This window comes from Temnothorax nylanderi, unplaced genomic scaffold (assembly GCF_030848795.1).
Source record: "Temnothorax nylanderi isolate EJ_2023f unplaced genomic scaffold, tnyl_v1.0 TNYL_tig0014_pilon, whole genome shotgun sequence".
In the NCBI taxonomy this organism is placed as follows: Eukaryota; Metazoa; Arthropoda; class Insecta; order Hymenoptera; family Formicidae; genus Temnothorax; species Temnothorax nylanderi.
In genome coordinates, this window is record NW_027249076.1 from 1,032,111 (window position 1) to 1,056,070 (window position 23,960).

General features: G+C 38.9%; 5 protein-coding genes across 14 annotated transcripts in view; 2 read left to right on the plus strand and 3 right to left on the minus strand.

Moving 5' to 3' along the window:
- Positions 1–3,000: 3,000 nt before the first annotated feature.
- On the minus strand, positions 3,001–7,011 carry LOC139768129 (ribonucleoside-diphosphate reductase large subunit-like). Of its 2 annotated transcripts, XR_011717285.1 has the most exons (12): positions 6,852–7,011; positions 6,637–6,722; positions 6,288–6,465; positions 5,724–6,087; positions 5,353–5,654; positions 5,114–5,276; positions 4,649–5,037; positions 4,142–4,329; positions 3,735–4,055; positions 3,432–3,617; positions 3,221–3,365; positions 3,001–3,127 (listed from the first exon to the last, which is right to left on the minus strand). XR_011717285.1 is itself a non-coding variant. In XM_071698014.1 (11 exons), exons 1-11 carry the CDS (start codon positions 6,868–6,870, stop codon positions 3,312–3,314), a joined length of 2,250 nt encoding a protein of 749 aa, XP_071554115.1. In that variant the 5' UTR covers positions 6,871–7,011; the 3' UTR covers positions 3,147–3,311. The 2 variants fall into 2 exon arrangements, 1 of the variants encoding a protein (XP_071554115.1); XM_071698014.1 differs by lacking the exon at positions 3,001–3,127 and having other exon boundaries at positions 3,147–3,365.
- Positions 7,012–7,692: 681 nt separating this feature from the next.
- Positions 7,693–13,503, plus strand: LOC139768134 (palmitoyltransferase ZDHHC8-like). Of its 2 annotated transcripts, none has more exons than XM_071698029.1 (9): positions 7,693–8,195; positions 8,333–8,457; positions 8,540–8,697; positions 8,777–8,949; positions 9,066–9,278; positions 9,346–9,490; positions 10,084–10,298; positions 10,377–10,544; positions 11,599–13,503. In XM_071698029.1, the coding sequence occupies exons 1-9, from the start codon at positions 8,104–8,106 to the stop codon at positions 12,311–12,313; spliced, it is 2,004 nt and encodes a 667-aa protein (XP_071554130.1). In that variant the 5' UTR covers positions 7,693–8,103; the 3' UTR covers positions 12,314–13,503. The 2 variants fall into 2 exon arrangements, with proteins under 2 accessions (XP_071554130.1, XP_071554132.1); XM_071698031.1 differs by having other exon boundaries at positions 7,695–8,195; positions 9,066–9,260.
- Positions 13,504–14,683: 1,180 nt separating this feature from the next.
- On the minus strand, positions 14,684–17,678 carry LOC139768135 (DNA primase large subunit-like). Of its 3 annotated transcripts, XM_071698034.1 has the most exons (7): positions 17,014–17,676; positions 16,565–16,902; positions 16,263–16,490; positions 16,043–16,192; positions 15,525–15,903; positions 15,289–15,450; positions 14,684–15,202 (listed from the first exon to the last, which is right to left on the minus strand). In XM_071698034.1, exons 1-7 carry the CDS (start codon positions 17,144–17,146, stop codon positions 15,177–15,179), a joined length of 1,416 nt encoding a protein of 471 aa, XP_071554135.1. In that variant the 5' UTR covers positions 17,147–17,676; the 3' UTR covers positions 14,684–15,176. The 3 variants fall into 3 exon arrangements, with proteins under 3 accessions (XP_071554135.1, XP_071554134.1, XP_071554133.1); XM_071698033.1 differs by having other exon boundaries at positions 15,164–15,450; positions 16,263–16,485; positions 16,593–16,902; positions 17,014–17,678; XM_071698032.1 differs by having other exon boundaries at positions 15,164–15,450.
- A 579-nt stretch (positions 17,679–18,257) lies between these two features.
- LOC139768138 (uncharacterized) lies at positions 18,258–20,614 on the plus strand. Its single transcript, XM_071698041.1, has 5 exons — positions 18,258–18,598; positions 18,703–18,831; positions 19,375–19,677; positions 19,766–20,013; positions 20,101–20,614. Coding segments are annotated over exons 1-5 (972 nt in total). The 5' UTR covers positions 18,258–18,596; the 3' UTR covers positions 20,391–20,614.
- Positions 20,615–21,405: 791 nt separating this feature from the next.
- The window catches only part of LOC139768130 (uncharacterized), a 30,191-nt gene continuing 27,636 nt past the window's right edge, over positions 21,406–23,960 (minus strand). For all 6 annotated transcript variants that reach the window (XM_071698017.1, XM_071698019.1, XM_071698016.1 and 3 more), the window contains exon 16: positions 21,406–23,931. In XM_071698017.1, the coding sequence (XP_071554118.1) occupies positions 22,923–23,931 (1,009 nt within the window). In that variant the 3' untranslated portion in view covers positions 21,406–22,922. The remainder of the gene's footprint in view (positions 23,932–23,960) is intronic.

Below are 23,960 nucleotides of genomic sequence, written 5' to 3' on the forward strand. Positions count from 1 at the left end.
CAATTCTAATTATAAATATTCATTATTTAATTTAGAAATATCAGTATCCGTTATTCAAACCCGATTTTCTATTCCCTCTATCCTTTATGTAAAAGAAATCTAGTTACGACAAATAGATATCACCTCTTCTTTCTAGTAAGAATTAAATCATGACGAATTATTATTTCACCATGAATCTTAAGAATCTAAAGAATCTTAACTTATATTAATTAAAGTAATTCTTAAATCGACCGTGACTGGCAATATATAACGTCTTTTCCGATATGAACATCGAAAAACCGTGAGCCAACTTGGTTTGTCGGATTCACACAGTACGTTTTCGGATCAAATCGAGACATTATAAATTTCGACCATGGGTTTTGGTCAGTTGATGTAATTTTTAAGTTAAAATAGTTTAAATTTTTATTGCGAAAAAATATTACCCAGCCAGGGTTTGAACCTGGAATCTCCCGTATACCGTGCGGGTGTCGTGCCAATTCGACCACTGGGGCTGTGGTAATATTTTATCGCAATAACAACTATAAGATGGAGCACCGATTCTTAGGTCGACGGTGTATAATAAACAGAATAATAAATTTCCTTCGCCAGTATATAGAATAACAATTAAAGTAATTCTTAAATCGACCGTGACTGGCAATATATAACGTCTTTTCCGATATGAACATCGAAAATCCGTGAGCCAACTTGGTTTGTCGGATGCACACAGTACGTTTTCGGATCAAATCGAGACATTATAAATTTCGACCATGGGTTTTGGTCAGTTGATGTAATTTTTAAGTTAAAATAGTTTAAATTTTTATTGCGAAAAAAAATTGAATGAGGTTCCAGGTTCAAACCCTGGCTGGGGTAATATTTTTTCGAAATAAAAATTTAAACTATTTTAACTTAAAAATTACATCAACTGACCAAAACCCATGGTCGAAATTTATGTCTCGATTTGATCCGAAAACGTACTGTGTGATTCCGACAAACCAAGTTGGCTCACGATTTTTCGATGTTCATATCGGAAAAGACGTTATATATTGCCAGTCACGGTCGATTTAAGAATTACTTTAATTGTTATTCTATATACTGGCGAAGGAAATTTATTATTCTGTTAACTTATATTATTATTATACATATATCAAGAGACACGGTAGTGTCTCGCGCCAAGTATACGCGGAGCGAGACCGACCGTGACTCTTTTACACGACGCGACGGGTTGCGAGTACTCGAGTATACCTATCCGTGAACGCATAACAAAATTTGTATCAACAGATACTGAAAGACCATTTAAGCATTCGTGATCTATCTCATTTTCTTCATCAGGGATAAGATTTTTGGCACCACACACTCCGCAGGAATACTGCTGAATTTCGTCTTCCTAAACAATTACCGACATTTTATTATTTTTTTAATTTTATCTTTATTTTGTTTTTTAATTTATAAATTAAATAAACTAATAAGGTTTACTGGCAAGTATACATTATTTATTACTGCAGTATTTATTACTCTTTACAGATTTACTTTTTTACTTACGCTTGTCCTTTCCATTTTTATATTTTTTTATATATTTTTTATATTCTATATTTTTTTATATTTTATATATAATATTTTTCAATACTTTTTTATTACTCTTATTATTTTATAACCTTTACTACAAAATTGCGTCTTATATGTCTATGTCTAATTGCGAAATACGAGATAGTCGCAGAGGTTAAAGGTGCGATTTCACGATGACGCTCGACGCTGGATTCGAGCGTCAAATCTGGTCACGTGATAGATTCAGGCTACGGTCAACTTGACGCTACAAATGCTTCGAAGCATTCCTCTTCTCCTTTCTTTCAACGAAGAAAGAAGGAGAAGAAGAACGCTTCAAAGTATTTGTAGCGTCAAGTTGACCGTAGCCTCAGAGGGACGCGAAATATAACCTAACCACTGGATTGGCTGAATTCGAGCGTCGAGTGTCAAAGCTAAACACAGTTTAGCTTTTTGGCGCTGTTTGACGCTCGAATCTAGAGTTCCTCTAGTAAGAGTTAGGACACCCCGGTCTGACTTCTGATTGGTTCCGCCATTAATGGGGAAGACGTTAGTGGGAGTGAGACAAAGCTATAAGTAGGAGTGAGACAAAGACCCATGAAAAGTACGAGTGGGGAAGCTGTCTCTCTCGATCGTTCGCATAATTCCCCATTAAGGGTCGACAGGAGTAACACTACCGACCTCTGTCGGGTTGCTTAGCTGCGAGTCCGTATTTTATTTATTATAAATTTTTTAAGAGCCAAAATGGAAAATCCGGCTATGTACCGGGTTGCGGCTGATCTTACTGATTAAAACGAGCATAAGTTTAATGAGATTCGTTAATTAATTTGGCTAAATTTTGGGAAAAACCGTCTCAAAGCAGCTTTTCAGGCCTAAAAAGCTGCTTAGAGACGGTTTTTCCCAAAATTTAGCCAAATTAATTAACGAATCTCATTAAACTTATGCTCGTTTTAATCAGTAAGATCAGCCGCAACCCGGTACATAGCCGGATTTTCCATTTTGGCTCTTAAAAAATTTATAATAAATAAAATACGGACTCGCAGCTAAGCAACCCGCCAGAGGTCTCCACTCTAACTCCTGTCGACCCTTAATGGCGGACGGTGTCCTAACTCTTACTAGAGGAACTCTACTCGAATCCAGCGTCGAGCGTCATCGTGAAATCGCACCTTAAAGGTGCCGTCCCATGCGAACGGAATTTCGGAAAACGGAATCTCGGAATCATTCTGATTGGTTAGCCTCATAGGGCTTGTACTGTGCCCCATGGGGCTAACCAATCAGAATGTTTCCGAGATTCTGTTTTCCGAAATTCCGTCCTGCATGGGACGGCATCCTAAAGCCTTGTGTACACGATACTAGAAATCGGTCCGAGTTTCGGTTTAAACCAATCAACTTGCAGCTCTTACAGAAAAGCAGCAGTTTCATTGGCTTAAACCGAAACTCGGACCGATTTCTAGTATCGTGTACACAAGGCTTTAAGAGCAGAAAACAGGAAGCAAAGAACACATTGTAGATTAGCCTTAAATCTACTAGCTCTTCATCAAGCTACGAAGCTTCCTCCAGTAGGTGTCGTGCCACTCGACCGCTGTATTTTCCGAGACTATCCAGGGGCCTTAAATAAAAAAGCAATATTTTTATTTATTAATATATTTTAATTTCAAAATAAAAAATACAATTTTTATATTTTGTTCAAAAAAATCTTCACTTTTATTTTAATGTGGATTTCTGCATTCTGTTATTACTTTGTTTTTGGATATACGTTTTGTATTTGAACAAAACGTTTAATTTTATCTTGTCTATGTCATGTTATCGCTGTTACTTACGAGACGGTACACGCTAGATTTCAAACCCTGCAAATAAAAATACATATTTAACATTAAATTTATATACAATCTCAAAATACACTTTAAACTTACGACATTCCAAGCATAATAATGTACGGATGTAAGCTTGTCTAATGGATCAACCATGTGAATATTTAAACATTGCGACTGATCGATAAAACGTCCACGAGAAGCCGCCATATCAAAAATAGTCTTTTGTGGCATTTCCCAAACCGTTTTGTAAAGCTGCTTTAAATCCTCGGGCATGTCTTCAATGTTCTGCAAACGAGAGAGCCAGTTTACTTATAAAACGTACATTTTATCTATTTCATAAATATTTATGTAATATAATAAAATCACGTTATAACGTAGTTAAATTAAATAATGAATATTTACTTGTATAGATCCGCCATTATTAATGATTTTATTACACATGTTCTCATCCCAAAGATCCCTCTCAACCAAATCTCGTAGCAAACATGGTTTGACAATCGGATACTGTTTTGATAATGCATATATCGTATATATGTTGCTCGTGTACGGCTCGACTGATATGTTGGTTTCCAACATTTGTGCCATAAACGGAACATACATTTGCGCTATTAACAAAGAATTGCGCACTCCATGATTGGCAATTTTTGCCTTTAAAATATCCCAATCCCATAAATTTGTTGGTTTTTCCTTATTTTCCATATGCCACATTTCGTACTGGAGGATCTATTTAAAAAATTTGCATGTTTTAGATGTAAATAACTTCCAAAAAATTAGCAGATAATAGAATAATGGTTTTCGTGATTACTTACACCTTTACTGATTGGACTGCCCTCATATGACTCATAAGGGCCTTTCTCCATAGCTATCTCACAACTAGCTTCTAGAGCGCCATAATAGAGAGTCTCAAAAATTTGGACGTTGAGTTCACTAGCTTCTTTGCTTTCAAACGGATATCTCATTAAAATAAACGCATCCGCTAATCCTTGTACACCAATACCTAAAGTTTTAAAAATAAGTTAAAGAAAAAGCAATGCGCACACGGAAAAAAAATAATGTTATATCAACAGCATCATTTTTTTTGTATCAACAGCATCAGTGTTATTGAGATAAAATTAATTGATGCAACATCAATATTAATGAACAAAAAACATCAGATAATTGTTTTAATAATTTAAATATTTGGTCCAATAATATTCAATTGAATTAACTATTTATGCTTGTGTGTGTGTGGCAGCCCGTGACGCCGACATTTAATTGAAGCAACTTCATTTTTTTCCCGTGCATATAGTACGTGAATTACGTTGCAAATAGCTTACCGATAGATCTATGTTTATTAGACGACAATTTTGCCTCTGGGAGAGGATAAAAATTGACGTCAATCATTTTATCCAAATTGTGGGTGACGATTTTCACCACTTCCTTAAGTTTATAAAAGTCGAAAGTTCTCTTAGTAGAATTCACGAACATGTTGACAGCGATTGAAGCTGTATTGCACGTGGCAACTTCATCGGAACTTGAATATTGGACTATTTCGGTAGAGAAACTACCGCATTTAATTGTACCCAAATTCTGATGATTTGTTTTGCGATTACAATGATCTTTATAAACTATATATGGCACTCCTGTCTCAAATTGTATCTGAGTGATGAGAAGCCACAACTCCCTAGCTTTAACTTGTCTTCGAAAACGTCCTTCCTTTTCATATCTAAAAATATGAACATACATTTCATTCATAAATTATATAAACTCCATGTAGTTTTAAATATTGGAAATATAATGACCTAGTATACAGTTTTTCAAATTCATCACCCCACGCTTCAACTAATCCAGGACATTCATGTGGGCACATTAGGCTCCAATCCTTATTATGATAAACACGTTTCATAAATAAATCTGGAGTCCACAACCCGTAGCACATACCTTTAGCCCTCAATTGCTCTTCGCCTATAATTGTTTAGAAAGATATTTATATGTGTTCCTTTATCAAGAGATGAAAAAGATAACAGTAGAAGATAATAACCAATACTCCTTTTCAGATCTAAGAACTCATAAATATCGGCATGCCATGGTTCTAAATATACAGTAATCGGTCCTTCATTTTTGCCATTTTTGGAGACAGTCGCAATGGACGTATTGTACGCTTTTAACATAGGCACCAATCCGTTTGATACGCCTCCTGTGCCTCTTATAGGCGTGTTCTTTGCCCGAATGCAATGCACATTGAATCCTATCTCGCCATTATGATGACAAAGAACAGCAAATCTTTCTAACGTATCCAAAATTCCATCAATGCTATCGCTAGACATTGTCAATGAGAATGAGCTGTAAAAATATCGTTTATTTAATAACACGTTACACCGCGCCCAATGGATCATTACTGAAAGCAATTACCTAGCCATTTGTTGCGTAACGGTACATGCGGCATCTATCGTTTGTGCAGCGTGTACAAAATATTGTTTCGACATAAAATTGTAAGTTTCAATAACTTTATCGATATCTTCGCTGTAAATACCTACAGCAACTCGCATCAACATGTGCTGCGGTCGTTCAACGACCTTTCCATTCAGTTTCACCAAGTGATTGCTCTCAAGCATTTTAAACGTGGAATAACTGTAATTAAAATCTCTATCATATGCTATCGCGGAATTCAATTTCTCTGCGTTGCTCTGGATAATTTTATAATATTCCTCGCTGATTATAGGCAGGCGTTTATTCGTGACTGAGTTTTTCGCGTGATACAAATCAGCTATCACCTCTGTAAGATATACGAGGTATTAATAACAAATTATATATTAGCAAACATAGGCTGCGGTCCGATTCACGCTCACAGCGCTGAAAGCATCGCTCTATCTTCGTTTGATATTCGATGTGCAACGAAGACAGAATGATGGTTACAACATTGTGAGCGTGAATCGGACCACAGCCAATATAATATCAACGCTTGTGACATCTCACCACTAAAGGCTTCCTTTGTCTCCTTTTGCAAATTGGATATGGCTATTCTAGCTGCTAAAATTGCGTAATCCGGATGTTGATTGATCATAGTCACTGCAGTTTCAGCAGCAAAGTTATCCAATTCGCTTGTTGTTACTCCCGAGCACAAATTGGTTATAACTCGATGTGCGATTGCAGGCTGCAAAAGGAAAGTATAACAATTGCATTTCTCTCAACGATCTTAGGTAAGTTATGCTAAACTTGACTTTCAAGAAAACATTAATGCAAAATTAAATAAAAAGAATAGTGATAAAGCATAAAATTCCCTTTCTGTTTCAGTTAGAAAGGTGACATGTGTGCGAACGCTTACTGGATCCACAGACTCGTCCAGACCGTAACATAGCGCCTCGATTCTCGCAGTTATCTCGTCGAAATGCACAGGTTCCTTACGTCCATCTGACAACAAAGAGACGTTAATCTTAAAGAGGGGACAGATCGCAGTAAACGCAGTAAAGACAGTTTTGCGCGAGGATTCGTCGAATCGCAGCGGGTGCGAGTGCGTTTGTATAAATTATCTTAAATTACCGCGCTTGAGCACGTGCATGTTGCCGCCCCGAAGCGTCACAGCTGCAGCAGATATATATTTTTCCAAAGATCGGCCGACCTCGCTACGCTACGACGTCCCACGTCCTACGACGAGTAACCGACACTTGAAAACATTGCTCCGTGCGATTTTACCCGCGAAACGGAAGTGACGTCGGCCACGTGAGTCTGTCACGTGTACCGCGACCAATCGCAGCCCCGTCTCGCGCGGACGTCACTTCTGCGAACTTTGCGATTTGCCCTTTCTCGCGCCATTTCGAAAAGATCAGCTTTTTCATCCGTTTTAAATACATAAATACATACGTATGCGATTTTTGTGTTGCGCTTTAAGAGAATTTCGCTAAACTTGAAAGTGTCAGTAATGTCTGGCTAAAGAAAATTTAGAAGAAAACTTCATTGTTACAACGAAAATTGTTGCGCTTGGACTCGTCGACAGCTCGAGCGCCCGTATCGATACTCGACAGAACAGTATTCGCACTGTAAACAACATCGATACTCGATATCTCTGTTTATAGAAATGTCCGATATGCAATTAGGAGATAAGGCTATTCGACGTATTCAATACTGCATTCTTTTTAGATTATTATTATTATAAGAGTATTTCTTCTCAGATTTTACCATCTACGATATACATGTATATGAAGGGAAAAAATTATGATGAATGCAATAAAAAATAAATAAATAAATAAACATTATAATATAATATATAAATATATTTATTGCAATAAATAGACGCAATCGGGAAGGCGCAAAGCGCAAACGTCAAACGCGGCCTGAAGTTGCCGTCGAAAAGGGAAGGGGGGCAAGGGCGGGGGGGGGGGGGATTGACACGCGCGCTGCCGCGCGAGAATCGAGATTCAGGAGCGAGGGAGCGAGATGCGCGTTGCGCGCTATATATGTATGTCACTGAGGTGGTGTGCTCGTCGCTCTCGGATACTCCGTATACCCGCGAGCTGGCCCTTTAAATATTGATAGAGCGCCGCCGACGCCGACGTTTCCGCGCGGCCGGGATGACGCGCGAGTGAGGGCCGGGAACCGGGGAGGACTCCCGAATCGTGGCGCGCGACGCCCGGAACGGCAGCTAGAATGCGCGGCCGCCCTCGCCGCAGCACGTACGTGTCGCAAGTGAGCCGAGCTCGCGATGGACGCGGCCATGTTTCCTGCTAGCAGAAATCCTGTCCGTTAGTGACTCGCGCTGATCGTGTGTGCCACCGGAAGAGCGGGAGCGTGCAGAATGCCGAAATGCGATGTGAAGACGAGGTATCTGCCAGCTACGTTCGCGTGGACGGTCCTACTCGTCACCACGGCGCTCTTCTTCATCTTCCCGTAAGTTGTCCCCCTCTCTCTCTCTCTCTCTCTCTCTCTCTCCTCTCTCTCCTCCTCTCTCCGCCTGCTCTCGCCTATTCGTCGAGACGGAGCTCCTCTTCGCTCTCTCGGAGAATCTCACGTGTTTCGTTTCGCAGATGCTCGAATTACTATGTCTCTCACTTGGGCTTGTGGGTACCGGCTCTGCAAGGAGTCATCACCTTCTTCGTAGTGATCAACTTCTCCCTGGCGACGTTTATGGATCCCGGTGTTATACCAAAAGGTAACTTGACACACGAGATATTTATACTTACGCCACTTTACGACGAGTCACGGATACGGAGTGTAATGATTTTTCGTTAAAGCGCCTCCTGACGAAGACCGGGAGGATGACTTCCGTGCTCCGTTGTACAAGAGCGTGGAGATCAACGGCATCACCGTGCGCATGAAGTGGTGTGTCACCTGCAAGTTTTATCGACCTCCACGTTGCTCACATTGCAGTGTCTGCAATCATTGTATCGAGGTACGTCTGTTTTCTCTTGTCAAACGTTTGTTGGGAACAAATTAGGGAAGGGTACCTTAACAAACCTCTATATTTTTAGACATTCGACCATCACTGCCCGTGGGTAAATAACTGCATTGGTAGGAGGAACTACAGATACTTCTTCTTTTTTCTTCTGTCGCTCAGTTGTCATATGACCAGTATATTTGGGTTCTGTCTATATTACTTACTGGAGCATAAAGAGCAGTTGAGCGAAGTTAATACCATTGTTGCGTATCCTTTACGTAGAAGAATTATATCCAAAATACTCGTAAAATACAGGCCGCACAGTTGTAAGGATTATATCGATTTCCATTGTCGATTTTGTAAGATCCTTAACTTTCGCACAGTCTCATCCTCATGGGAGTGGTAATGCTCTTATTCATTCCAATCTTTGGACTGACCGGCTTTCACGTAGTTCTCGTCTCCAGAGGACGTACCACGAACGAACAGGTAACGGGCAAATTTAACGGAGGCTACAATCCTTTTTCTCGTGGTTGTCTGCGCAACTGCTGTTACACACAATTCGGACCACAATACCCAAGGTATTGCAAGGAGCCAAGGTATTGTAAAATTAATACTGTATGCAGAAGTTATTTTGTTATAATGAATTTTCTCTGTGATTTGCAGCTTACTTAAGCCTGATAAGTATACAGGGAAGCGACGTGGAGCGTGTGCGTCAGAGATATCTACTATAGGCAGTGAGAACCAGGTAAAGACCTACATGGATAGCAGCAATGGTGTTAGAAATGCCAGTTCAAATGCTTACAATAAGGTAAGAGCTAGCGCAGTCTCGCTTATCTTACTTTGTAAACAACGTGACTTCAATTCGGAATCTGACGCTTGTATTGGAGCTTGTATTGTTATTATGATTTGTATCCTTTTTTTTTTTACTATTCACTAGCACAGTTATTAGACAAATTTTGGACGATGCCTATATCTGAAGCATTCTTCTATAAACACTCTTCTACTTATACGCAATTTTCAAGCATGTACAGCATGGCTAGCGACATATTTGTACCACACTATTACAGTAATTGTAAACAGTTTTTTATGCAATTCCTTAGCTTCGTAGTATATCTAGTATTTTACTATAGAAATTAATTAATATATATATTTACGTCTTTTTCACTACATCTGTAGAGTATGAGTTGCAGCGATGATACCTCATCTATCAGTACCGTTCAATTCAGAGTCCTAAGATGCCTTTACTGATTTTTTCCTACGGTTTATGCATATCCCATTGATCCAAACTGATATCCTAATATTCATAGGAAATATATGTAATGTATATTACAGAGAGAAATATAATATATTTGAAATTGTTTCTCTAACGTGATTGATAACATCATTGATTCCTCTTTACAGTTATCTCCTGGACGAGATGGATCGGATACAGACATGGAACCGACGGCGTCTCAGTCTGCGGACTGCGAACCTACGCCACCGTTGCAAAGACACGGTTCCAAAAGCAATTTCTTCCTGCCACCTGTGGAGAACAACGAATCTCCCAGGCATCCTCCGCCGTCGCAGCTTCGCCATCCAATACATTATCCTAGAGGCAGTCCACATCCAAGGCCGAGGTACTTGCGATAAATGTAACAACGATTTTCAACGCGCGAAACGCTCTAGCGTGATACTTATGTACATCATATTCACAGAGGGATGAACGGATCTCGAAGTCACACTCCCGACCCGTTATCGCCGGAGACGAGTGGTTCGCCCGCCACAATCCCTCAGCGTCAGGGTGGCGCCAGCCCGACGATGCAACAACGTATCAAAGCTATTGGGGTACCTACTCCGCTTGCCATATCCAGCCCTATACGAAGGTACATCATACTTATGCATTACCGAAACAAAAAACCAAAGAATATATTTAGCTCGATAAAAGAAAAATATCTTCTAATGTAAACACATTTACACGTAATACAAAAATAATGAAATATTGATAATCAATTAATTTGAGTGCCAACATTTGGTCGATTCTTATTCGAATACTTAAATACAATTTCAGATTTATTATATTTAACTATATATATATCGCGATTTTCACATTGCACAAAATTATCTCAATGTAGAGAGCAAGAGGGAAGCGCCACACTAGTAATAGTTACAATGCATCTCTTAAGCACGCTGCCAATACAAAGTGAACGATATACCTCTATATGATATCCTTTTTGCTACCCTTCGATATGATGTCGGCCTGTTTTGTCAAGATATCCTGTCCCTCACTGTCAAACACCTCACTCTTGCTCTTCTTTCTCCTCCTCTTCTGTCACCACTGTTCTCACCTTCCGGAGGACGAAGAAACGTGTCAAAAAGGAAAATTACGCAATGTAGCTTACAATAAATATTGTAGAGGATTAGTCTCTCTGCATGTACTTATTACAAGATATATGGTATATAGATAAGTTTGTGTCCCACTGCAGGGGGTGGTAACTGCAAGGAGCTGCTTTCTACCATCATGTTGCAACCTACTGCAGGTAAACACGAACTTCATCCTACGAGGACATACCGTAGTTTACAATTATGCTTTCTTGCATATATATATCTTTGTATATATAGAAAAACATGGTTGTAAAAATATATACACATAAGACACACACACACACAACATACACACATTACACGAGACACTGCCACACATACATTTCTTAGGTTCGCTATCTTTTATGTTTCTTGAATAGATGCTAATTTCTTAACAGGAATGATGCGCTGCTCTCTCTCCTGTATGTCTCGCCAGAGCCGTATTTGTATGGCTACAATGCTCAAGCACTCGCATATTCATCTTGGTTCACTGTACTGTGCATTTGTCGAGTTATCGAAAGCATCTTGCGCCGCGGAGGATCTCGGGGGATCTAAGATTCGCTGTGTCTGTTACAGATCAAACCCGGGTACACCGACGCAGGTTCGTCGGCCAGATTTTATAGGTGTGAACGAAGCGCCGACGTATTACGATATACAGCAGGGAAACAATACGGGAGTCGGCGTTCCCGGTACCGTCATTACTGGCTACAGCCCGCAGCGGCGTTTCCTGTCGGAGAGCGAGCTCGTGCGACAGGGCACCGATCATCCGTATTCGAGAACCAACAACACGGTCGACAACATACGCGAACTGGCAGGTTCGCCGCAGCGCGGTGTCTACATGTGGAAAGACAACTCACCCGGCAGCTATCCAGGTCCACCCCCTGGTGGAACGGTGAGCGGGGCGCCGCATCAATCGCCCTCCCATCGACCGCCCCCGCCGTACGACTACTATCGCTCCAATCCCACGAGTCCAACTCAGCAGTCGCAATACACGACGAACGCTCCTAGGGCGGCGTATCATCCAGCGATGAGGGGTGGAGTGCCCGTCTTCCCGCCGTATCAACCGCACCAGTCGCCGCAGGTCAAGCGGAAAGCGACCACGATGGCAACACCGACCACACCGACCTCGGGAGACGCCCGGCGTCGACCGATGTCCTTTGTCAGAGCCCTGGAGATGACCGACTCTATGGAGATGGTTTCGGCGCCCAACGATCCGAGGTCACAGAGACCGACTACACCGACACCGGACCGTGCGAGCGTATACGATATGAACTATGAAATATCCGTATAGCCCACCTTTCCGGTCTCCGCACCATCCTGCGGCTGGACGGAGATTCTACGAGAGCCGCCGAGTAGTCTGCACGTCTTACGCTCCAACGAGGAAAGGATGTATGCCGTTTACGAGATATCCGTCTGAATTCTTCCGCGATCGATGCAGTTACGCGCGTTTAACACTGCACGTGGGCAGTAAACGTAAACCGCGGCTGGTTCTTCAGTTTCGTTTATCGCCATGGGATTATTCTTACGAATACATGAGCATTGGACTTGCCACAGTAATCAGGATACATATTGGACTTGCCCCAGCAATCAGGATACACGCAATGTGCGTACCTGAGAAATCGCCATCAGTGATGTGTGTGCGCTCGCGCGCGAGAATCATATCGCGATTGACAGTACATAGCATTCATTCTCGGCGAGGAGGTCGGTCCGTCGACGCATTTAATACGTTGTGAATTTACACGAAGCAGTAAATGCACAACGAATCCTTATTTCTCTAATTCTTCCTTCGGCAGTGGAATCTTACGGTACGACAGTATAGAACTTGCATTTTACAAGATGTATCAACGGCACACGAATGTCCTGTCGTATTAGTAATATCATTTAGTCGTTGTTAATGAAAAATAGATTCCATGTGCGTAGCAGCAAAGTATGTCCGTTACGTCGAGAATAACAGCGTTCGGTCCGACTGACGATCCGAATTAATGAGTCACGGAGGCGTCAACGAAAGTATATCCCGAGCGCACAGAGGTTGACCTTTATTGGAACCATCGCCGATAATCGGTCCTCTCGCTTGACAGAAGCAATTTATATTTTTTAGTACACGTTTAAGGTCAGTTTAGATTTTTATACAATGACACCGTGACTCATCCTCCTATAGAATACAATGTTAATCCAACGTCATCCTTTTCTTTCTCTTTTTTTTCTTGTTCATATCTCAATTGCCGATAAGGTGCATGATTTGATAAATGAGAAAAATACTAGGGATTACTTGATTACATTCTTATTAACTCTTCGGATACCAGAGAAGTCCATTGTGAAAATGAAAAAAAAAGGAGTTACTTAACCAACTTAAGTCATTATCGGGATAGAATAACGAATCTGTGTAAAATAATCGTGGAATATGTAGCAAATTTTTAATATACATATTTAACAATATTTATACGTAAATGATAAAAAAAAATATAAGACTTTATAATTTGACTTGTTTGTTATAAATGATGATTTTATCGATGTGCCCACTAACATATTTTATTTCTATATAAAGGGTTCGCGCGCAGAAGAGAATGTGAAAGAGAAAAAGGTATGAGTGTATAAAAAATTAACGTGCGAATGAGAAGAATGCATTTTCAGAAGAGTGGAAAGTACAGTTCTAGTTTTCTCAAATGTATACAGGGATGGCTGTTCATAATATATACGCAAACGTAAAAAAATAAAAACTATTTTGATTTTGTTAAAAAAAAAAGAAGAGAATTGTAATATACGCATTGCATAAATCCATTGCTGCATCCATCGCTGCTGTTAAATTTGTGATATACATCCCGCTTTTGAAATTGCATGATAGTTTCTCTATGGTGTATGTGTATAGGAAGCCAATAATTATCGGCTATAATTACATTGCTAACAGGCTGCAACGCGATATTAATTAAATTTTGCGTACGCACTCGATTCACGACTGGAATCGACTTAGTGTTACACGACACATATCATTTTGACGTCAAACATCGAATATTTTTTAGATTGAAACAAAAATTTATGCATTTGGTATAACGACTGCTTGACTACAGAGTACAGACACAAATGTTATAACGAGGATTATAAGCATTTCTTCCGTGTCTCTTGATAAGCTACATTTAGAATTCGTTTTAACAGATTCATTTTTGTTTCTATTAAGATATAACAAACTGTGCCAAAAATTGCCCCGTACTATTCAATCGTGTAGTCTTGCTTAAAATAGCATTTAATGAGACAACGGTACAACGTTACGAATTGACTAAGGTAATAATGCGTAAGGTATGGCGAGTGTTAAGTGTTTATAATTCGGTGTATTTGTACATAAATATTGCTCGTTACTTCTATCACTTAAATGTACATACATATATCATTCGGTACTTACGTATCGCCGCAGCAATCTACAGAATAAAAATCATGAAACATAGTAAATTATACTGTGTTGTATCGTGGTAATATTTTTTGATGTGACGTTTTTTGTTTTTCTATTAAGCCTATTATTTTGTTGAAGAAAAAGAGAAAAGGTCACGTTATCGATGGACTAAACGCGTTTTTGAATTTGTAAAAAAAAAAGATATTTTATTCAAATTAAAGTGTCTACATCTCAATTAAACAAAAATACTGCATGAAGATGTATCCAGCATCAACGCACGTGTTTTTACAATGTTTCACATTACGCTTCATAAATTTAAATATATTAGCTATTTAAATATGAGTTATTGAAATTAACTAAAACTACTAATTAAATTAACTTTGAAATTGGAAACAACTATTCTTTTCAGTGTTACGAAATGCTTATTACTCATTCATATTATATTGGTAACTAAAGTAAAAATAATCTGATTTTAAATCGAAAAATTGCTGAAAACTTATTAATTCTGATAAGTTATTAGCAAGATGAAATTAGCTAAGTCAGTGTGTCAATTGCTTATCCGTCTTGAGAAATATTTTGAGAATATTTAATATTTTAGTTTTAAATAAATCAGCATTTATATACATATATATATATATATATATATGTATATATATATTTACAATCAGGGATCTGTGTAAACAACGTTATACACTCTGTTGATGATATTAAATATAACTTGCAACGGTCCTAACAGCTCTGACTTCTCCAATATTCTCATTTTGTATAATGATTAATATGCATCTCCTGTTTCCGGATCTAGATGTTTAATTTTAATGTAACTTTAAATTTTATATAAAACATTAAATTGTTTGATACACAAAAAATAACGAAATAAATCTCACCATGATAATGATCTGAAATGCGATGTTTCACACTCTCATTAAAATATATGTTTGGATGTTTAAACAAAGTGTCGTTAAAACAATCATGTTTAATTTCATAACACTTGTTACATGCTGCAGAATATTGACCGTCCTTGGACAATTTCATTATCGTTGATCTCTCTGGTTTGGTAAATTAGTTAACAGACAAAAGAATTCACGTTATGATTGTATAAATTAAATATTTTGATGCTTACCCAACGCGTTAAAGCCGCAATCAGTAAGTTCATCTTCAAGTATATCATGCAACATGTATTTAAAAGGGCATCCGTGATTATCTCTAGGTCCAATGGTCGACTCCATAATTTTTTGACATGCGTAAGGCTGATAATCTCGTCGACTACCTTCCATCCCAAAGAGAAATCTTACGTTATACCTATGTTCTTTGTTAAATTCAGCTTCGTCCATTTTTTTCGTTAATTCATCTTTCCAAAAAGTCATTGAGTCGGAAAAAGAGATGCCTATGCCCTTCAGGAACAAACCGTACTGTATTCTACCACCATGTGTAAGATGATGATTCTTCTTTAGCGCTCTATGGAGCACTCTCATACAGAGAGGATAAGAGGTTTCTGCAAGCTATAGGCAAACAGCAAATAGTGGTATTATTACGAAGTTTGGGCATGTACGTCTTGTAAGATTAAAAAAAAAAACAACTCTCACATTATTAGTTATACAAAATTCATGATTAAATATTAAGTAAGCAACGTATGTTTACCGTATCCAACTGATTAAGCGAAACGTATTGCAGTATCTCTTGTTCCTGTACCAGTATGGTACTCTCAGTATGAATAACATTTTCTAAATTGGCAAAGATGCGAGTGAACCTTTCATCATTGCACAAATTGGCTCTAGCTTCGCGTGCAATCTGGCAATGTAATGATAAAGTAGAAAACAGTAACAGTTGATAAATTCACGCTCATCATGTTCATACTTACTTCAAAACCCGATATGAGAATTCTCCTAAAGTGCGACACAAACACGAATGCCATTTCTTGTTCAGTTATAAAAGCTTCGCCTTGCATAATGAAAACCTTGCGTTTTTTAATTAAACTGGCTACATGAGAAAAAGGTATCCTGTAAAATTGTGTGTTGTCAATGTTGCTGACATGTGGAGAAGACATTTGAAGATATTCCCTGATATCTTCCTTTTCGCTCTGGCTAATCTGGAAACAACTGAGAATTAATCCAATATATGAGGAACATTAAATCTAAAGTGTTGCAACAAGCAATAACCAACCGGTGTAAAGTCAAAGTTGTTAACGCACATGAACTGCCTGACCCCTTCACTGTCTAATGAAGAAAATCTCCACTTGAACAGCCTAGCTTCTTGCTTAAAAAACCAGTGTTTCTTGAACGTATTGAAAGCAACTACGGATCTTAATATAAGGTGAGATATATGATCGTTTCTTCTGGCACAAATATCCATGTCAGTGTGTGATCTACATCCAGGGCTATCAACTAATGTTGCAAATTTGTCCATTCCTTCTTCGCGCAATTTCTCAACCAAGGCAGCTTTGCGTTGTGACACTGACATTGTTAGTTTTCGTAAGTGGATACGTTCCACCAAAGAGAGAACTATGACATATTAATTAAAAACACATTAATTAAATATGGAAAGAAATTAACACTATATTAACACATAAATAACATAAATAAATAAAACTAAAGTGTGGAATTTAAATTAACCTTTCAGGCGTGTTTCACAGATTTCTTCCAGCTCGTTTAACGTTATCTCTCCAAACGGAACGTTCTGATACAATTGTAAATCATGAGGATACACATCACCAGGTGAAAGTTTGATAGGAGTTTGAGGTCTCATTGTGGATATGTTACTCGAACTCGAACACAGTTGAATAGAATCAAAAGCGTAGGATTAAATAACAAATCAAACAAATACTAATCAACTTCTTCTCTGACGCTTTGATTGTCACTTAAATTTGCAGCAAACATGCACAAATATCACAAAGCTACACCACATTCAAAAGTGATTGCAACAATTGAGAGACCTAACGTCCAATCACGTAACTACTAAACCGGAAGTAAACTACTTGCTTCCTTTTCCGTATTATTAACAAAAACAAAGGAAGGTAGAAAAACAAATGTTATTTTGTAAAAAGACTGAATTCATTCTGAGAAATATATAAATTCAATGAGAAGAAATAATTCGTTAACAAATGTGACGTAACGATCAATAAACAATAAACCATCGGAAAAGAGTCATATATAATAAAACAGAAATTATTTATTATATTAGTTTCTTTTATTATTGTATATATATATGCATCAGAGTCACGATAATGTATAGCTTGCATATTCGCGAACAAAGAGGTAAAATATTTTTCTTCAATAAGTTGGAACATCGATATCATTTGCATTGCTGCGTTCTGAAACCTATCAGAAAAAGTTTGCGAATGTTTACTTTCTACACTTGCTACACCTCTTTACTTCTTTCTAAAAATATATGATTTTTACTAAAAAGAAATCATTAATAAAATCATAAAATTAGATCATTATTAAATCATTATCATTAAAATCATAAAATCACAAGTTTATTTTTACTATGTATTTTTTTATTAGAAATAAGAATATAAATATTAAATATTAGGGGAGAATCGGAATTAGAAATAATAATTAAACATAACGCACAATGGAAAAGAACAAAAAACAAGATATATAAATATAATATATAGAATATTATAGAATGCAGTACAAAGCATAAACGGCATAAACAAATCAACCAATTAGCTTAATGACTCTTTAATATGATTGGCTCTTGCCTTCGGTTTTTTCCCGGATCTAAGTGTAGAAACCAATCATAATAAAGAATCACTAAGCTGCTTTTCCCGCTGAATGCATCCAATGGTCTCGCGCGGTAGTTGGCGTGTTGGATGGCGCCGGATTCTACGCCGGATGGTGAATTTGGACGTTAGTGACGACACCAACGACACCAGCAGTTGTGCCAATCCCATGACGGTCTCATGGTGGATGTATCGTTCGTTCTTACGCGCGCCAAGGGTGTTTTAATAAAATAATTCGGCAGCGTCACGCGGTCGAGTCTTCGTCTGGACGTTCTCTCCCGACTAGCGTCGTTTCGAACGCGGTGGGCGCGTTACTTGCGACAAAACGTCGTAACGTCGGCTTCGTATTCCGGTAGTCCGCCATTACTGGCGTGCTCTCGCGGCATACAGTCGGCGTACCATCCGGCTTCGTCGCGGAGCTGAATCCCTTTATCCCGAGAGTGCGGTCAGGAGGTTCTTTCAACAATAATCATGTGAGTAATCGTGTCGCGTTACGCGAAATCGACGGTTGTGGAAAATTTGTTTGGATTTTAACCTTTATTTTTCTCCCTTTCACGCCTGCTGTTTTGTTATTCAGGGCACGGAGCCGGAAGGACAGCACGGGTAAGAGCGACTCCGAAGCTACGGATAAGGAGAACAAGAAGGAGAGGGGCAGAGAGAAGGAACGGAAGAAACGGGCAGCATCTTCTTCCAGCAGTGGATCTAGGTGGGTAATACTACGAACGATAATAAAAACGTTATTAACCCCTCTGTATACGTTTTTTTTTGCACTCGGAGTGTATACGTGGGTCTATCACATTCAACGCTATTTTTCCCTACCTTAAAGTATTTTAAAAAATCTGAAAAAATTCACAAAACATCTGTCTACATTGTAGTCGACGATTTTATAGTCACTTCGATAAACATCGTTTATTTAATATTTTCTAGCAGGCTTACAAGCTTTACAGTTACGAGCAGATATCATTTTGACTCGGACGCTTTAGACCCCTGTATACAGATGGAGGGTTAAATCTTGGGTTTACAATTATTTGATTTTATCTTGGTTATTACGTTGGTTAATAATGTTGAATTTGCTCATGTTTATGTGTTTTAATCGCAATGGAATATTTTTTCATATTCAAGAGTTCTTGCGTAACTAAAAGTTAAACCTAGACCTTTCGTTCGATGACCGATTGCTCTAACATTAAGCTATCCAATATTTTGAATTATATTTTATTAATTCATATATGTGAAAATATATTCGATATAGCTCATCAGATAGCAGTTCGGGATCTTCAAGCTCTAGCAGCGGCAGTAGTTCTAGATCAAGCTCCTCTTCCAGTAGTACATCTAGTAGTTCTGCTAGCTCTTCAGCCAGTTCCAGGGAGCGAGGGAGAAAGAGAAGTCGTAGCAAAAGCGCCGATGCCTCGCGGAGACATGACAATAAGGAGAAGGAAAGGGATAAAGAAAGAGAAAGGGAAAGGGATAGGGACAAGGATCGGGATCGTGATAAAGAGAGAAAGAAAGGAAATAATGCTGTTCCCGAGAAAGCTAAACAAAAAGCACGATCCAGGTATTGTATTTGTTATATAAAATTGGCTCTAATCTTTTCTTGCTTATAATTAATTATCAAGTTAGTAATCATTTTCTTAATCTTGCAGATCTCCCTCCCCACGTAGGAAGCGTAGAGAGCGTTCGCCGATTCCTAGACCAACAAAAATACACATCGGCCATCTAACACGGAACGTCACCAAAGAACATGTCATAGAGATATTTTCCGCGTATGGTCAAATAAAGCTGGTTGACTTTAATTTGGATAAGCTTCATCCCAATCAGGGTAGGGGATTTGCCTATGTCGAATTCGAAACGGCGGATGAAGCCGAAAACGCGATGAAACACATGGACGGAGGTAAAACGCTATTTATACGTCATATCAATTTCGTACTTGGACTATTTTATTGTCATGCTAACGCATCTCGCGTCGACCTGTTCACAGGGCAAATAGACGGCCAAGAAATCACGGCTGCTCCAGTATTATTGCCGAAGCCCCGACCGTTGCCGATGCGCCGCATGTCGCCGGGCATGGGAAGGCGCCCGCCACCACGATGGGGAGGCGGTGGTAGAAACACCCCGCCACGTTATCGCAGACGTTCGCCGCTCATGAATCGCCGTAGAAGCCCGCGACCACCACGGCGCAGGATAAGAACTCGATCGCGAAGTCCACCGGGGAACCCTCGACATCGACACCGTCGTTACACAAGATCCAGTTCGAGTAGTTCTCGATAATGATTTTTCATCGCATTGTATATACAAGATATCGAACTAGATATGACCAACATTGTCGTGCAGTTGTGCTACTGCACTAAAAAAAGTAATGTGTAACGATTACGTCTTAATAATGATAAGGTACGTTCGCCAATGGCGATCATAAACTCTCGTTTATATATATCACAACAGTTTCATGTTTCGTCAAAGCACACTTTTGAAATATATTAATTTCGCAACATGTATTGATGGTCTTTCGTAGTTGATACCTCAAGTTTTTACAAACTAGTTGTAATATTTACATCATTCACAACGCTATTTATAAGATAAATGGATATTTGTAGAAAGAATTGACTGTTTAAAAAAAATTGATATTGATCTATTTTTTTCTTGTCTCTTCCTAATTGTATTTGGTGTGCTAAAAATGGATCATGGAATTAAATAATTTGTTATTTAACAATGAACAAAAAGACAGACAAAATCATTTTTTCAGTAATGCTATGTAAGAGAAATGACAAACAGTCTGAAGAAATGTTTCTCTAATATGAGATTTATAATATTTTAAAATATTGGTTATAGATTCAGAATGTTTATCTTTCACTTTTAGCACATGAGGTATATGTATATACACGTATACACTCATTTGCTATATTTATTCAGTTTTATCTGCAATCTCAAATTCGATATATGCGAATCTTCATTGTTGATTTGAACACACGTTTTTAAAGCAAAGTCAACCATTTTTATTTGACCATACGTTAAAAATTGTATGTGTATATATTCATATATATGTATATATAAACATATAATTCGTTCGTATGTATAAAAAAGAGATATTATGTAAATATATTTTATAAATTGTTCATATATAAATATATATGTATGTACATATATATATATATATATGTGTGTGTGAACAATTTATATAGGAATCCTATATATATAGGAGCATAATTTTCTCTTTTTTTAGTTTCATTCCTGTTTCTTATACATATAGTTTTAGACAGGACTGGTAAAAATACTGAAAACAACAAGATTGATAGAAACTATGATTATTAGATCCTTTTACAAAGAATCAGTTTTAGAAAAAACCTATTCACACAAAATCCTCTTTTATACTTCGCGATATCTACATGAACAAAATCATTGCATCACATTGTAACTTTGCGTCGATGAAAAATATCTACAATTTTTAAACTGCGTGTGTATAGTTGTTAATTATATAATATACAATTTTACTGTGATTTTACAATATAAACGGAACAGAGTCTGGGAATTATTTCGATTACTCGGAAAAGTCGCGTTTTTTTCTTTTGAGGCACCAGGAATATTCGAACGTAACCTGGTCCATGGCACAGAACTTTTAAGAGATCTCGTAATTGGCTCTCTGGTAACACAACGACGTATATGGCTGAGAATTGAGAGAATGGTTAAAAGAGAAGGACAAAAATGCCATAATTTTAATTTTTGGGAACGTATTAAAAAACCACTGTGAATGTTACATGCACATGCACACAGTATTAAATATTCTTTGATTGAAGCACTTTGGCACGGACAAACTGCTGGTATAGTAAGCGTCATCCTGTGTTTTCGAAAATAAAAAATAAAAAGAATCTAATTGTCATAACTTTATCAGAGATAGTTTGATTTCATTTTATTTGTATCTTCGACTTTTTGGGATAAAAGAATCAATGACCTACTACTCTTGATTAATTTTTCTTTTTTATATCACAGGGAAGCACGAGAGTGCTTTTAGCCAGCATGCAAATGAAAAAAGCATGTGCCGCCGAAAGCCAAAGAACACTTTTCATTTTATATACCCTCTCCTCTTTTTCTACCGTCTCTAATATACAAATTAAAGTCTAAGAAGTAAAATTTACATTCGATCATTTGTATATTACATCAATTAAATAAGGGCAAATCTTACGCACTTGTACGTCAGTAGTAGAGATTCAAGTTCATTTATACGTCGCAATAAATAAATAATTAAATAATTTTTTGAGTAATAATAGAGATCCGCTTAACTCTTTCTCCTAACTTGGATTCGTTTTTTTTTCCCTTTTTACGTAGCCATCGCCTCACGTTCTATAATAACTATTAATATTACACACGATACTTTTTTAAAATGTACGCATAGTTATCGTCGTAATAATTAGAGCTCGTTACCACTACAGACAGTCAGATCACTGAAACTGCAGAAATCACATAACGACAGCGTTATTATTTGTGATACATCAGCGATGCCTCCGTAATTACTTCACGAAACGTCATCATTCATTTAGCCGCCGTTATTGGTGGAACACCGGCATTACTAGCAAGGCATCTTCGTTACGTTTTCACAATAGTTCTACGCGTTTCCGTACTCTTTTTCTCGATAACTATAAATATTATATATATTTATATAGTATATACAATTTCTTTTTTTTAAATAACGCTTCTTCTCTGTTAGCAAAATATCAGCACCGAGCTTCGAGAGTTAACTGGGTGGGGTGCTCAAAAGGTCGGCCCGTCAGTGCGTTCGCTCGCAGAAACCGAGGACGCCGGAACGATGTATCATCGGGACTGCGATCCGTCCTCTTTCTTATGAATATCCGCGTGCATAAGGGCGTTTTCAAGCGGACGTGCCGGTACTCCTGGGCCGGGTCCTGCTCTATGATGCATATGCAAGTTGCTGAGCGGACCTGGACTAGGGTCCTTACTTCTGAGCGTGTTTACCGGCGGTGGGGGATAGCCGGCGTACAATTTCGCCCGTTCCTCTTCTTCGGCTCTGAACGCCGCCACTAACGGGTGGCTATATCGTAGCTGTTGTAACGTGTCGAACCGGTACTCCCGGAAAGGATCGCTCGGCCAAGGGGCTCCCGGTTGACCGGCAGGCGCAGATGGCGGTGGAAAATGTTGCATTGGATGTGCGCTTAAACTGGGAAGCATGCTACGCGGCATAGAATGTGATGCTGGCATACTGTGCGGATGCCTCGTAAGATAGGCATGCGGATGCGGGTGATGGTATCTCGGATCGGGCAGTGGATTTGGTCCAGGTCCTTGCGCGGACCCTGTCGTTCCGGGGCCGGGTACCGGCGGTCGTGGAAGCATTACAACTTCGTCGTCTTTGCTGCGTGGTTCCTCCTTTACGCGCACTTCCCCGGTATCCAAAGGCGTCGAGCCGTTCCTGAGCGGCGAACGATCTCGGGAAACAACCATATGTTGTCGATTCTGGTGAAGTAGTCTCTCACGTTCCATCTCGCGCCTCTCCATCTCACGGCGCTCCTTGTCCCGCCTTTCTCGCTCACGTTCGGCCGCTTCCTGCTGTTTCCTCTTCTCTTCCTTCTCGCGTTCCCGCCTTTCTCTCTCACGTTGCTCCTCTCTCTCCCTCTCCCGTTCTCTCTCGCGTCTGATACGTTCGCGTTCCCGTTCGGCACGTTCACGCTCCCGTTCGCGTTCTCTTTCCCGTTCGCGCTCGCGCTCCCGTTCCTCCAACTCGGCGCGCCTGTCTATCGCAGGAGGTTCCGGCTTCAAGCCCCACGAAACAGTAGTCTGTGGGAATCCAGTAGTAGCGCGTTGCAATCTGAAATTTTATATATGTATACATGTGTT